At 45.4% G+C, this 16185-nt stretch overlaps 1 protein-coding gene across 2 annotated transcripts in view; it reads left to right on the top strand.

Moving 5' to 3' along the window:
• The window catches only part of PRMT7 (protein arginine methyltransferase 7), a 36652-nt gene that overhangs the window by 8149 nt on the left and 12318 nt on the right, over window positions 1-16185 (top strand). For both annotated transcript variants that reach the window (XM_081336035.1, XM_081336036.1), the window contains exons 5-14: window positions 2431-2539; window positions 6401-6513; window positions 7314-7555; window positions 8131-8311; window positions 9476-9603; window positions 10290-10428; window positions 12273-12356; window positions 13284-13331; window positions 15287-15376; window positions 15645-15806. In XM_081336035.1, the coding sequence (XP_081192161.1) occupies window positions 2431-2539; window positions 6401-6513; window positions 7314-7555; window positions 8131-8311; window positions 9476-9603; window positions 10290-10428; window positions 12273-12356; window positions 13284-13331; window positions 15287-15376; window positions 15645-15806 (1296 nt within the window). The remainder of the gene's footprint in view (window positions 1-2430; window positions 2540-6400; window positions 6514-7313; window positions 7556-8130; window positions 8312-9475; window positions 9604-10289; window positions 10429-12272; window positions 12357-13283; window positions 13332-15286; window positions 15377-15644; window positions 15807-16185) is intronic.

The following is a 16185-nucleotide window of genomic DNA, read 5'->3' as shown; positions in this document are numbered from 1 at the left end:
TGCTTCTTTGAGTGAGGGCAGTTTTCCCGCCGCCTTGAAGGAGGCGGTGGTGAGACCTCTCCTCAAGAAGCCTACCTTGGATCCGGCTGTTTTGAATAACTTTCGTCCGGTCTCCAACCTTTGCTTCCTTGCGAAGGTTGTTGAGAGTGTGGTGGCGCATCAGCTCCCTCTGGTCCTGGATGAAGCGGATTATCTAGACCCGTACCAATCGGGCTTCAGGCCTGGGTACAGCACGGAGACGGCATTGGTCGCACTGGTGAATGATCTCTGGAGGGCTCGGGACAGAGGATACTCCTCTGTTCTAGTCCTATTAGACCTCTCAGCGGCTTTCGATACCATCGACCATGGTATCTTGCTGCGGCGTCTCAGGGGATTGGGAGTGGGAGGCACGGTTCTTCAGTGGTTCTCCTCTTATCTCCTGGGACGTTCGCAGTCGGTGTTGACGGGGGGGCAGAGGTCGACCGCGAGGCCTCTCGCTTGTGGAGTCCCTCAGGGGTCGGTCCTCTCGCCCCTTCTGTTCAACATCTACATGAAACCGCTGGGTGAGATCATTCGTGGTTTTGGAGTTGGGTATCATCAGTATGCTGATGATACCCAACTTTTCATTTCGACCCCAAACCACCCCAGTGATGCCCTCGACGTGATGTCCCGGTGCCTGGAGGCGGTCCGGGTCTGGATGGGGAGGAACAGGCTTCGTCTCAACCCCGACAAGACGGAGTGGCTGTGCGTACCGGCATCCCGGGATATTCAGGATATCCCACCCCTCATTATGGGGGGTGAGTCATTACCTCCTGTAGATAGGGCTCGCAACTTGGGAGTCCTCCTAGATTCACAGCTCTCTTTAGAAGACCATATTGTAGCTGTAACTAGGGGGGCGTTCGCCCAGGTTCGCCTGGTGCGCCAGTTGCGGCCCTATCTAGACCGGGATGCCTTGCGCACGGTCACTCATGCGCTCGTGACCTCTCGTCTTGATTACTGCAACGCTCTCTACATGGGGCTACCCTTGAAGACCACTCGGAGGCTCCAGCTGGCACAGAATGCAGCCGCGAGAGTTGTGTCGGGGGTCTCCCGATACTCCCGTGTTACACCTTTGCTCCGCGAGCTGCATTGGTTGCCAGTTGTCTTCCGGGTGAGGTTCAAGGTGTTGGTAATGACCTACAAAGCCCTCCATGGCATGGGTCCAGAATACCTTGGGGAGCACCTGCAGCCGGCGTCAACTTCCCTCCGCCCAGTACGCTCCCACAGAGAGGGCCTCCTCAGGGTGCCGCCGGTCAAAGAATGCCGACTGGTGGCCCCCAGGGGGAGAGCGTTCTCTGTGGGTGCACCGGACTTATGGAACCATCTTCCGGTAGAGCTCCGGATGGCGCCCGACCTCCGCTCCTTCCGGCGCGACCTTAAAACCCATCTCTTTAAGGAAGCGGGCCTGGCCTGATGGGATGGGGTGGGTTTGTTATTATGACTTTAATTTTAAATTTGTACTATGGGCATTGTTTAATCATGTTTTAATAATTTTAACTTTTGTATCTGTCTTTTACGTATTGCCCTGTTAACCGCCCTGAGTCTCTTGAGAGAAGGGCGGTATATAAATTAAATAAATAAATAAATAATAAATAATAAATAAGATAATCTTTATTGTCATTTTTTAAGATGTTCTTAAAACCAGAAACCCGCCTAGATACTGTTCTGCTCAATGAAGGTTTCTCTGTAATAAGGAATATAAAAGATTACAGAATTTCTTTAGGATCAACCATTCAAATGGAGTTTCCCCAGGATCTCCTTCCTCTTTCCATTCCACAAGAATAAGTAAAAATGCTGTAAGACATCTTGGTTTTGGGGCCAGATCAGCCACTTCCTGTTCATCCAACTCAGCCTTTTCCAACTGGATGCCCTCCTGATACATTGGACCTCTACACAGCTCTCCAATCCTCATCTAGCTTGGTCTTTAGTGGTCTGGGGAAAATCTGGGAGTTTTTAGTCTGAGCCAGGAATGAAGAAGGCTGAAACGAAGCTCAGAAGCTAGAAATAAAAAAAAAACAAGTGCATTAGAGCAGGGGTCTCCAAACTTGGCGACTTTAAGGCTTGTGGACTTCAACTCCCAGAAATCCCTCGCCAGTTCTGCTCTGCTGGTCTTAAAGTGGCCAAGTTTGGAGAGCCTTGCATTAGAGTGATGGACTTTTAAAATTCACAGGAGGACAAGCGGCAAAAATCCCACCATTGTCTCAAAACTTTTTTATTCACAGACATTCAACTCCAAATGACAGCTCTACACTGGAAAGCTTTTAAAAATTAATCAGGTCATATAAATGGCATATTGAAATGCATTAGGGATGCCCAGAGTATTGGAGTGGGCGGCCTTGACAGATTTAAACCAATAGTGTCTTGAACCGTGTTAATACATTGTATAAAATACCAAGGATTATTGTATTGCAGGTCTTTAAACCGATGGCCAATACAGCTATGAAGATAGTGGAAAAGAACGGCTTTGGGGACAAAATAAAGATAATTAACAAGCATTCTACCGAAGTCACCGTGGGATCAGGTAAGGCTACTGGGGACTCCATGCCTTGATTTTACAGAGAGCAGCATATTTTTTTTTGTATATTGATATTCCTCCACTCACAACCACAACGGAGCCCAACATTTTCATTGCTAAGCAAGGCAGTTGATAAGTGAGTTTTTGCACCCATTTTACCACCTTTCTCTCCACTGCAGTTAAGTGAGTCTGGCTTCCCCATTGGCTTGCTTGTCAGAAGGTCGCAAAAGGGGATCACTTGACCCCTGGACACTGCGACCGTCATATGTACGAATCAGTTGTCAAGCATCTGAAGTTTGATCATGTCACCATGGGGATGCTGCAAGGGTCATAAGAGTGAAAAATGGTCCTAAGTCACTTTTTTTTCTGTTGTAACTTTGAATGGTCACTAAATCGACAGTTGTAAGCGAAGGACTACTTGTTCTCTTTCTAAAAAGAGAGGATGTGTACAAAGCAGAATGTAATTATAAAAAGACAAACTACAATCCAAGAAAACATTTTTTTAAAAAGGCAATTAAATTAGAGGACTACTTAAATGAAACGTCCAGAGAGAAAATATATGTATATCATCCTAGCACTAATAAGATTGCTGTGTTGGCACTGTGCACCTCAATGGAATGCCATACCTAAGAAGTATTTTATTTTTCTCTCTCTGATTGCCAGTTGCTAATTGCTAGAATTGCATCTTTTTTTTCTCCTGGGCCTTCTGCTGCAAAAATGCGCAACGTTATGTTGAACCTGCATTTTAGCTTGCCAGTCTGATAGCTGTGAAGGAAAGTTTTTAGATTTGCCCGAAGGAGATTAAGAAGAGGAAGCTATAGGATTTTAATTTAGCATTTCATAGCCTTTTTCCAAGGAAAGCATTTTCTGCTTAGGGAGCTTCTCAACAAATTTAAGTTGCAGTTTTTTTCACTGCTGTGTGCTCCAAAACCTGTGTGCATTTTGTGTGTGTCTCGGTTTGTGTATTTTGAAAAAGCTTCGGTGCAGAAGTTTTCAAGCATCCCGTCCAATAGCAATTTTAGTATAGCAGGAAAAAAACGGTTTACTTGGAATATGGAATTTTTATACGGGTGGATAGAATATTCACAGGTCTGCTTCGCAGTTCTTGCTCCTTCGCAAAAAAATTTAGCTGCTTTTTTTTTTTTTTTAGCTCTGCACGAGTATTCTCTTAAGGCATGCTGAAAACTGGCATTTAGTGATATAATCAGAACAACATTTTCCGTTTTGAAATATAACCTAGCATATTTTGGGGAATAGGTATATCATTTCCCTCCACCAGTCTGTTCTTCTCCCCTGAGCTGGCCTGATAACAACCGGGAGCAGGAAGACAACGACTGGTAAAATTGCAAATTCTGTGAAAAGCAAATAGGCTCATTGGATAAAATTATGCTACGGCCCCTCTATACCAACCAGGAGAATTGCCGCCATGCTTATGTTACGCTTGCTCTGTGTTGTAACATTTAGGCTAGGCTCATATAGCGTGGCTTGTTTCATTATGAGTCTTCGGAGAAGGGCGGGATATAAATGGAATTAAAATAAATAAATAAATTATGATTTCTTGAAGGTGCCAAAATTGGCTAGATTCAGTCAGTGTGGCTAAGCAAAATCCAAGTTAACCCCATGACAGTTTAATACCTTGTTCAGGTTCAACCTCTGCTTACTCTTTGGAGAGACTGTGCAATAAAAGAGCCTTGGTGGAGCAGTGGGCTAAATGCCTCCTTAAGTAACACCAGGTGCCTGCAATTAGTGCAGGTTCGAGTCCCACCAGGCTCAAGGTTGACTCAGCCTTCCATCCTTCCGAGGTAGGTAAAATGAGGACCCAGATTGTTGGGGGCAATTAAGCTGACTTTGTAATAATGCCGCTGGGGGGGGGGAAAGCCCTAATAAGCAGACATATACATAGAATGAAGGCTACTGCTAAGCTTGTAAGCCGCCCTGAGTCTTCGGAGAAGGGCAGGATATAAATGGAATAAAAAAAATATGCTGGAAGGACTAGATTTTTTCCTTCTCCCAAATCCAACGTTGAGTCTTTGTGGTGTGTCGTTTATGCAATGAGAACACCGCGAGAGCCTTGTGGCTTAGCCATAGAATAACAAGAGTTGGAAGGGATCTTGGAGGACATCTTCCTCAATCCCCTGCTTGAGCAGGAGACTGGCTTAAACCATTCCAGACAAATGGCTTTTTGAAATCCTCCGGTGATGGAGCACCCACAACGGATGAAGGCAAGCCCTTTCATTGGTTGATTGCTCTCACCGTTAGGAAATGTCTGCTTAGTTCTAGGTTGCTTCTCTCCTTGTTTAGCTTCCATCCATTGTTTCTCCTCTTGCCTTTTGAGGCTTTGGAAAATAGTTCGACACACCTCCCCCCCCTCGTCTTTGTGGCAGCCCCTCAAATATTGGAACACTGCTATCATGTCACCCCTAATCTTTCTTTTCGCTAGGCTGGACTTACCCAATTTCCTGCAGCCATTTGTTCTTCCCTCTGAACTTCACAGGAGCTACTGGCCACGGTTAAATGGTCTGCTAGAGGAGGGGAACGGGAAAGAAATAGGAGACAGTTTTATGAAATATAAAATAGTTCTTATTGCATCTTCTAACTCTATTTCTTATTATTCAGTGTCAGGGGACTGTTGGCTATATCTCTTAATATAGCACTTAGCAATAGAACATGGGCTTATATACTGCCACACAGTGCTTCACAGCCTTCTCTAAGCAATTTATAGAGTCAGCATATTGCCCCCCCCCCAACAATCCAGGTCCATTCTTGGAAAGAGGGAAGGCTGAGTCAACTTTGAACTGGTGAGAATTGAACTGCTGGCAGTCAGCAGAATTAGCCTAGAGTACTGAATTGTAGCCACTGTGCCCTTAAAAAAGAATATGCTGCCTGTATATATAGTCCTCAACTTATTGTTGTTAGTTGCGAAGTCGTGTCTGACTGTGTCCGACCCATTGCGACCCCATGGACAACATTCCTCCAGGCCCTCCTGTCCTCTACCATTTCTGGAGTCCCTTTAAGCTCACGCCTACTGCTTCAGTGACTCCATCCAGCCACCTCATTCTGTCGTCCCCTTCTTCTCTTGTCCTCCACCTTTCCCAGCCTTAGGCTCTTCTCCAGTGAGTTCTTCCTTCTCGTCAGGTGGCCAAAGTATTTGAGTTTCAGCTTCAGGATCTGGCCTTCTAAAGAGCAGTCAGGGTTGATCTCCTCCAGGACTGACCGGTTTGATGACCTTGCAGTCCAAGGGACTCGCAGGAGTCTTCTCCAGCACCATAGTTCAAACGCTTCAATTCTTTGGCGCTCAGCCTTTCTTATGTTACAACTTTCACAGCCATACATTGCAACTGGGAAGACCATAGCCTTGACTATACGCACTATGCGTCCTCAACTTAAATGACCATAATTGAGCCCACAATTTCCGTTGTAAGTCGTGTCAGTCATAAAACGGGTCAGCATTAACTGTGCCAGATTTTGCAACCTTATTTGCTGTGGTCATTAAGCAAGCACATGGTTTGCTCTGGGGTGATTTTTGCCAGAAACTAGAAGTAAAATTGCAATTGCATGACTGTGGAGCGCTACCAACAGTTGTAAATGTGGGCTAGGTTCCGAGTGCCCAAAATGTGGTCACGTGAGTATGGGGCGGAGGGAGAGACAGATTTAAAAAATTCAAATCTTGTACTTAAAAAGTCCCATTTTCAGGGTCTGTTGTAACTCTTGACTGGTTGCTAATAGACTGTAAGTCGAGGACTACCTGTATGCCTTGAGATCAAACAAAATTTAGTAGAAAAGCCTAAAAACAAGTTTATTTGGGAACCTTCCAAGCAAAATTCCAGAGTCCCTTGTTGAATGTCGGTTTTGTATTATGTTTTCCAGATGGAGACATGGAATCTCGTGCAAACATCCTGATAACAGAGCTGTTTGACACTGAACTAATTGGGGAAGGGGCCTTGCCATCTTACGAGCACGCTCACGAGCATCTTGTACAGGTAAGGAATGAACCAGACCAGAGAAGATAAATTCACCTGTGTTCTGTGGTGGGTAGAAAGACAGTCAACCTCCACATTTCTCACGATGAAATTTTCATTTCCCAATTCCTAGCTGATCTGTTTTGTCCATTCACTTCTAATTCTCAAAAATGACAAAACTGATATTTGGCCTGTCTCATTAATGTGTTCTGTGCCTTAAATTTAATGAGCTTTTGAGAAAATGCTCACGCTTTTACAGACCAGCACAGGACTACGATGAATATATAGAAAAGATACCCGGAGACATTTTCTGGGAACTCAGCAAATGTTTCATGGGGTCAAGGTACTTAACAATTCCCAAGAGGTCTGTGAGGAATGTTTGAGATGGTAGAAGCTTTGGAATGGAAGGGGGACAACCTGTGGCCATCTTGCCGTGCCCAGTCCAGCGCGGCCGTCTCGCCCCGGGACAATTTCACACGGGATAACTCAGTGCAATCAATATTACCGACCCCTGTTTCTTTTGACATTATTTCCACTGACAAAAATGGAAATAATGTAGAAGAAACGGTGGCGGATAACATTTATCACCTTGAGTTATCCCATATGGATTGTCCTGCGGCGAGTTGGCCATGGCAAGATGGCCCTGGCAAGATGGTTGCGGCAAGGTAGCCGCGGCGAGTTGTCCTACACCTGATTCTCAAATCCCTGAAAGTAAGTTTTCTGCCTAGCTGTTATTGTTAGGGTTGCCATTTGTGTCACTGTTACCTTTTCTCTCAAAGCGTATGAACCGCGTTTGATTTCTTCCCTATTCATCCTTAAAGGAGGGATGTGAGGCAGTGCCCCACAGAGCCACAGTCTACGCCCAGTTGGTGGAGTCGAAGCGCATGTGGTCGTGGAACAAGCTGTCTCCCATTCATATCCAAGCGGAAAGTGGCCGGAAGACCATTGTCTTCCCACCAGAAATGGACGTTTGCCCCGGTGCACCATCGGTCTGTGACATCCAGCTGAATCAGGTGCCCTTGCGGGACTTCATGCCACTCAGTGAAGTCGTCACTATGTTCAGGTGAGTGCTGCCCTGTGGGGGCTGTTTTTAGGGACGTGTGTATTTTTCCTTATACAGGTAGTCCTCGGGTTACGACCGCGATTGAACCCAAAGTTTACGTTGCTCCCTGAGAAATTCATTAAGCGAGATTTCCCCCATTTTAACGACTTTTCCTTGCCATGTTCGTTAAGTGAATCCGCTGCAGTTGTTAAACTAATAACGCGGTTGTTTAAGTGACTCTTGGCTTCCCCGTTGACTTGGCTTGTCAGCAGGTTGCAAAAAGAGATCACGCGATCTCAGGGCACTGCGACCGTCATAAACGTGGACCAGTTGTGAAGCATCCAGATGTAAATCACATGACCGCGGGGGATGCCGCAAGGGTCGCAGGCGTGACAAAGGGTCATAAGTGCTGTTGTAACTTTGAGCAGTTACTAAATGAACTGTTGCAAATAGGGGATGTGCAACCTCTTGAATATCTTGCCAGTTGATTCTGTGCCTCTGCTAGCGTAATGAACAAATGCCGCTGAACCTTTGATCGCCCAGGTGAAAAGCCGCCATTTAAAAGGAGCTGATTTCAAGTTCACTGTTTCCCACAGTATAGATTTCAGTAAACCGGTCAGCAGCACTTCTGCCTCCTACACCGTGAAGCTGGAACCCCTCAAGTCTGGCAAAGCCCAAGTGGTCCTTTCCTGGTGGGAGATTGACATGGACCCTGCCGGCTCCATAAAATGCTCCTTGGCCCCCTATTGGGTACGAAGCACTTTGGAAGAGATCCCGGTAAGCTTTGCAACACTTCGTTGTCTTCCCAAGAATTTCATGGTATAAAGATACGATACGTGAAACCAGTGAGTGGGGTCATCTGCCAGTTTGGGTCGACAGCATTATCAGCATGCTGATGGAACCCAGTTACGTCCTTCGACTCTGGACCGACCAGGTGAGGCCGTTGAGCGTCTGTCCCAGTGCCTGGAGGTTGGGCGGATTTGGATGGGGAACGAGCAACTCTTGACTCAGTCCTACCAACACCGAGCGGCTCTGCCTGTTTGAACTGCCCGGATCTGGAGATACTCTATCTTTGACCTTAGATGAGGTTGCACTTTGGGGATCTCCCAGCTCCTGCTTGATGAGCAACTGGCAGCTATGGTTAGGAAGACCTTTGCACGGCTTTACCTGATGTGCCAGTTTTCTGGAATGGGAGGCCTTCAAAAGGTAATTCATGCCCTGGTCCTCTCGCAGCTTGTCTATTGCCCTCTACGTGGAGCTGCCTTGGAAAAACACCCAGAAGCTTCAACTGGTGCAGAATTCAGTCAGGTGGACAGTGATGGGCATGCCTCAGTATGGCCACCTGGCAGCTCTGCTTTGCGCTGCTTGCCAGTTTGCTTCTGGGCACAATTCCAAGGGCTGGTTGCCGTCTATGAACCCCTACGTGACTTAGGGCCCAGTTCCTTACAGGATCACCTGTCTCCCATAGTATCTGCCTGGCCAAGGCTGGCATGCTCTGGATTGCTGCAGTTAAACAATGCCATTATCAGGGTCCTGGGAACGCACCTCTGTAGCAGCACCTGAGCTCTGGAATGAGGCTGGTGTTTCCAAACGCCCTGCAAAACCTGTCTCTTCACCCAGGGACAAGAAACAAACATTTCCCAGGGCCTTATATCTCTTCTAACACACACACTGTGTGCTTATGGGTGGTGCCTGCCACAATGACACCTCTGTAGCAAATGGAGAACGGCAACTGGAAAATGGACGCTAAGCAGTGGCCTTGCCAGCGACAGGTTATTGAAAGATAATCTTGGTGCCTGCTGCTGGAGTCCATGGTTTTGGGGTTGTTGGTTTTTTTTTTTGCTCAATCCCCCAGCAAAAGCCTTCTGCGACATTGCTTGAAATAATTAGCAATTAATTTGCTCCGCTTTTCAAATTGCTCTTTTATGCCCTTGTTTTCAGTGGAGAGACCATTGGATGCAGTGTGTCTATTTCCTTCCAAACGAGGAACCTTTGTCCCAAGGCCAGAGCGTGGACTTGACGGCTTTTCACGATGATTACTCTGTGTGGTATAAGCTTCAGAAAAGCAGGTAACTCAAGATGGGAAACGGGAAGAGGAGCGGTCGATCAAATTAAGTGTGTGAGGCTGGGAAGGCTAACACACATTGCAGAGCCATGCAGTACTGCTGGCTAATTCTGCTGACTGCCAGCTGCCAGCAGTTCGATCCTGATAGGCTCAAGGTTGACTCAGCATTCCATCTTTCCAAGGTCGGTAAAATGAGGAGTCAGATTGTTGGGGGCAAATATTCTGACTCTGTGAACCACTTAGAGCTATAATGCGCTATGATATATAAGTCTAAGTGCTGTTGCTATTGCCCTTCATCCATCCGTCCGTCCATGATGCACAATGGTTAGAATGCAGTATTGTGGGCTAATTCTGCCCACTGCCTGGAGTTCATTCCTGACCGGCTCAAGGTTGACTCAGCCTTTCATCCTTCTGAGGTCGGTGAAATGAGGACCCAGATTGTTGGGGGCGAATATGCTGACTCTGGGCTATAAAACACTGTGAAGCGGTATATAAGTCTAAGTGCTATTACTATTGCTACTTTCTTGAACTCTGAAAGCTGGGGGATTGTTAGGGAACATTGGACAACGGTCCAGAAATTCTCAGCATCCCATAAACATCCCTTTAAGGTTCCATCATTTTGGCTCAAGTGAGAGCCGATTGGTGATTTAGGGGCCATTTTGCTGATAATATTCAATCCTGCGGTTTTAGAAATGAAGAACCGAAGACTTCTGAGCACCCCAAGAGGCCAGTGTGTGTGTGTCAGGCCCACCTGTTATGGACACGGCCACGGTTTGGCGAACTCAATGACTGGGATCGCACGTCTTGCTATTTTCAGGCTCTGAAGAAAGTAAGATTTACAGAATCACCGGTGATCCCCTCTTGCCTTGATGCCCGTGTTGCTCTGTTCACTAAGGAAATTATCCCTGGGTAACTGTTTAGTCTCCCTTTGCGAACAGTGCCAGTAATCTATCTTGCAAAGCGTTTCCCAAGCTGGCATCTTTCAACTGCGTTAAGATTCCAGACTTCAGGCTCCTGGGCTGATAACGACGGATGCTAAAGCCTTTGATGTGCAGTAAAATAAAAATTAAGAAATCAAGCTTATCGCGAGAATTGGAATTTTGCAAACCACCAACCTTATTTAACAGACATTTAAAATACGATGATTGAGTTTAGTCTGAACCCAAACAGTAATGCTGCCAGAGCTAGGTTAAATTCTCTGATTAAATTCTTTAACATTAATTCTGTGGAACATCTTTTCCTAAGGAATTGTAAGCAGATTTGCCTTCTCTTTAGATCTGTACTCCTTAACCTCTGAGATTTAAATAAAGCTTCCTCAGATATTTCTGAGGCTGCATTACTTCTGAAATATGGTAACTCATTAATGCAGCTTCATAGTCCTGCTACTCAATCATATTTATTGTGATTTTGCATATTACCTTGCTAGGACCATAAGCTATTATTCACACAAGTATAAAAAAAATAGCAGATCTCATATTTTTATGACAAAATGTTTCTTGTATGACATATCAGAAGCGGAGGCAAAGGTTTGAAAGTATAATCGGGGAAAAATGATCCTAATTTGTCAAGCATCAATTGAACAAAAACATGTTCAATGATATAAGGGCTTACTGGATACATTTTTCCTTGTTAGGGTATCGTGGTAGGATTCCCCAAGAAATAGAAGAAAACTAGATGGGTTTTTTTTAGAAATCTTTTAGTCTTTGTCCCTTTGAATTGGGGTTGACTCTGGCAACTGCTTGAAGGAGTCCTTGAAATTTTCTGGACAAGATTTTGGAAGTGGTTTACCATTGCCAGCTTCCTAGAGCAGGGGTAGGCAACCTCGGCTCTTTTATGACTCATGGAGTTCATGTCCCAGAATTCCTGAGTCTGACTCAGGAATTCTGGGAGTTGAAGTCCATGAGTCATAAAAGAGCCGAGGTTGCCTATCCCTGTCCTAGAGAGAAGGACTGGTGCAAGGTCACCCAGTTGGCTTTGTGCCTAAGGCAGGACTAGAACTCACCGTCTCCCAGTTTCTAGCTTGATGCCAAGCTGACTCTATACTTCCAAGAAATCTACCTGCTTTGTTTACTTGGGAGGCCCAGTTCTTTGAATGAACGGGCATATTGTTTTTTTTTTTAATTGAAAAGTTTTACAATACATTTTATCAAAACAAAACCCCTCCCAACCCCCTCCCCTCCCACCCCCTTCCCACTCCCCAACCCTCCCCAGCCCCTCCCTCCCTTTCCCCTCCCCCCTCCCCGACTTCCCAGAACTGAATACAGGGTATAAAAATACAAACAATCATAATCTACCTTATGCAAACAATCCTAGACTATTAAAACTATCGCACTTTAACTCATATAGATAAACTCCAAACGCATAAATATCACATCACGGGCATATTGTTAATCACGGGCATATTGTTAAATCAATCTTGTTCTTGCAAAAAGCCAATGGGTCAAATCCTCAAGCCAAAAGAAAAAAATAATTCTGAAAACGGCTCCCAAGATGCCGTGTATGGATTTCTCTTGCCTGCTTACTGTAAATTGTGCATCTCTTTGTTTCCTTGAAACATCCTAAGTGCTGCTTGATTGATCAGAGTTTCAGCCTAAGAGACACCTATAGCCTTACAAACCCTTTTCCTTGTGTTGGATCGTGACGCCACTGAGATGATCCTGTTTTTCTCGGAAGGTTGTTAAGCCGAACAGCGTCTGCCTGAGCATCAGTGACGGTAGCCTTCTCCCGGTCTTGGCTCATGACCTCGGAACACAAAAGGTACAAAGCTTTTGATTTTGATTTTTTTTCTACAGGATCATTCTAGCATACAGGCAGTCCTCGACTTACAACAGTTCATTTAGTGACTGAAGTTACAACGGCACTGAAAACAGTGACTTATGTCCATTTTGCACATTTACGACCTTTGCAGCCCCCCCCCCCCAAATGATCGTGTGAGTCGGTTGCCAAGCGTCTGAATTTTGATCATGGGGATGTTGCAACGGTCCTAAGTCAGTTTTTTTTTCAGGGTCGCAACTTCACAAACAGTCTCTAAATGAACTGTGGTAAGTTGAGGAATACACACACATACATATATGTATATAGACACACACACACACACACACACATACTTTCGTATTGTTTACATATGTGTGTGTGCCAACCATGACGCAAAGTCACAGCTATCCAGAGAGCCCCCTTTCAGCACATCCTCGGTTTGAACGCAGGGACACAAATTTATTGGTTTAATTAATCAACCCCTTGTGCCTAAACAGGCTGAGCTCACAGCTGCTGTTTCTTTGTGAGGTTTCTCAGCGGACACGGCAATCTTGGAAAACGTGTCCCAGCCCACAAGCAGCCATTTGCTAGACGGAAGACTCAGAACGTTCTGAAAGAGGTTCTCTGGAGAGCCATGACTTTGTGTCGGGGTTGGTTCCCAACCTGACAACACTTCGGGATCCTGTCATATCCACAGCCAGCTGGAATATCAGAATGGCTCCACCGTGATGGTCGAAGGGAATAAATGGGTTCTGTTCTGTTCGATGTCGCCCTGTGTTTTTCAAACTTGGCAATTTTAAAGACGTGTGGACGGCAACTCCCCAAATTTCCCAGCCGGCACGCTGGGCAAACACACTGCTGTAATCCCATCCCAGGTCTTCTGAACTGGTTTGGAATAAAGAAACCAGCCTAACAATCTTCTCCTTTTAGGTGTTTACGCTGGAGTGTTCTTCGCTTTCTCGCTCACTCATGCAAAGAGTAAGTAATAAGGTTTTTTGGTCAATATTTTGCAAAGATAGAGCGACGTTTCTCAAAGTCACTGTGTCTTCAGCATAGTGTTTCCTCCCGGGTCAGGGGTAGGCAACCTTGGCTCTTTTATGATTCGTGGACTTCAACTCCCCTAATTCCTGAGCCAGGCATGCTGGCTCAGGAATTCTGGGAGTTGAAGTCCACGAGTCATTAAAAGAGCCAAGGTGGCCCACCCCTGTCCTGGGTGAACTCCCATTGACTCATTTTCCCACCATGGCTTGGTCACGAAACATTAACAGCCTACACTTACCTTACGTGCTGGACTTAAGGTCTTGCTGTTCTTACTACTCCGATCCAAAAACAGTCAACACAGGGAGTCCTTGACTTTTGATCTCGGCTGAGACCGGAATTTCCATGGCCAGGCAAAGCTGTTCTTCAGTGAGTTACACCTGGTTTTACTGCCTTTTTGGACATAATTGTTAAGCAAATCTCTGCAGCAGCCAAACGGATCGCACTGTTGCGAATCTGCCTTCCCTTGTTGACTTTGCCTGTCAGAAGCCAGTTAGGGAGGTCACAAAGGGTGACCACTTGACCCCCAGGACATCGCAGTGCTCCTGGATTTTCATCGTGTGATTTTAGTGCTATGGCGGCTGTACATTTGCGAACCGATTGTGAGTTGCTTTTCCGGTGCCTTCATAACTTCAAATGTGTATGGAGATAGATTCTCAGCCCTCCAGGTCATTGTTGTCCCGAAGGTGCTTTTTCAGGAGGCAACTGGACTTCCTTGTTTTTCTTTGAAGATATTTCGCTTCTCATCCAAGAAGCTTCTTCAGCTCTGACTGGATGGTGGAGAAGGGAAGGATTTAAAGTCCACATTTTGGACAGAGAGGACCACTGATTTGAAAGAGGGGTCAAAGAAGCCATCTGTTTCAAAATTGAACAGCCCTCAATCAACAGAGGGGGAGGGATACGACATCCTCTATCTCCAGTCTACAACGCAGTCCTTTCAGCAGGACACCCGTTTGCACCACTCAGGTGACCCTGAAAACACAGATAAACCCCAAGTGGCCTCAACGACTCTCTAAAAGAAGGCAAATGACCAGCTGTCCGCAAGGAGTATAAATCTTTCCATTCCCCACCATCCAGTCAGAGCTGAAAAAGCTTCTTGGATGAGAAGCAAAACGTCTTCAGAGGGGAAAAAAAAGAAATTCCAGTTGCTTCATGAAAATGCCCCTTTGGGGTAACTTCAAATAATTGCTAAAGAAATGGCTGTATGAGTCGAGGACTACCTGTGATATTCTCAGAATAAAATCACCGGGCCTCACTTGAAAATGGCAACAATTTTCATTGGAAATTGCATTCCAGGCAACAGAGTCTCCCACTTCCCTGGGAATCATTGTTGCTCCTGCTTATTTGCAAGAGCGAAGGATGTTTAATTCTCCTATATTGTCACAGCATGCACAGTCTTATTGCACTGAGGTAACCCAGGAGTAAATACAGTAAACAGTGGTCTGTATTAAATGGTGGTTTATCACACACTATCTATAAATACACACTAGAAACAAAATACATACACGTGGTCAGTCAGCAAACTCCAGTACACAGCAATTACGGCAGGAAATGGACAAGAGAGAGAGAGAACTCCAGCAAGGCCTTCCCTTTTATACTCGGGCTCTTAAAGGGATACAGTCCCTTGCTGAGTCATTCCAAACACTGCATCCATCTCACACATTATACAAGCTGGTTAGCTTCTAATCTAAATCATTACCTTGACGTGTATGTTTTATAAAAAAAAAATAACAGCATCTGAGAGTGAGATGGGCAGGATCAAAATTTGATAAATGTCAATAGTATTGGGGATGCTTTTCTTTTCCTGACCCAACCATTTTTTTTTAAAAAAAAGAAAAATTATTCACAGGAGCATTAACAGTTTTTCTTTCTCGTTTCTTCTCCTTCCCGTAAAGATTTTTACGGCCAACCGTTTGGAAGATAAAATTACAATTCTAGGAAAGCACCCTGAATTCTTAATGCCCTCCGATTTTGAAGGCAGAAAGGTAAGACCTCTGAGCAGTTCTGTTGGGGAATGGAGGTGCTGCTGACGTGCTTTCTCTCCACCTAAAGCAGGGGTCTTCAAACTTGGCCCTTTGATGACTGGCGCGTGCCTGGCTGAGGAATTCTGGGAGTTGAAGTCCACCAGTCATCCAAGGGCCAAGTTTGAAGACCCCTGGTGTTGATGATGAAAATTGAGTTTCTCTGCGTCTTTCTGAGCACACAGGGCTGGCTCAGTTTTTCATGTCCTTTCGTTTCCCTTTCCCTTAAAAGATCTCCCTCTTAATCGGCGAGCCTTTCTTCTCCACGAGCCTGCTGCCGTGGCATAATTTATATTTCTGGTTCGCTCGGACAGCTTTGGAAAGCCATCTTTCAAGTGATGTGACTATCCTTCCCCAATCAGCTTCTCTCCACCTGATGACTGTGGAATTCAAGGTAAGGATGAGTTGGGGTTGTTGTTTTTTGTTTGTTTCCAGTCATAAATACGTTTGAGTTTCACACTTCTTTTCTCGGAGGAATGCATTATATAAGTCCAGCTGAACATTTTGCTGAGCTCCTTGCTTATCCTGTACGGTGGGAAAGCAGTGGGTTGTTGGTCAAATTAATATCTATGAACATTCTCTCTCTCTCTCTCTGTCTCTCTGTCTCTGTCTCTCTCTCTCTCTCTCTTTGTCTCTCTCTGTTGCTGTCTCTCTCTTTCTGTCTCTCTGTGTCTCTGTTTCTCTGTGTCTCTGTCTTTCTGTCTCTTTGTCTCTGTTTCTCTCTCTCTATGAAGTTACAGGTAGTTCTTGACTTATGACTACAATTGACTCCA

This window comes from Vipera berus (assembly GCF_964194415.1).
Source record: "Vipera berus genome assembly, chromosome: 10".
Taxonomy (NCBI): domain Eukaryota; kingdom Metazoa; phylum Chordata; class Lepidosauria; order Squamata; family Viperidae; genus Vipera; species Vipera berus.
This window is presented reverse-complemented; position numbering and strand designations above follow the sequence as displayed.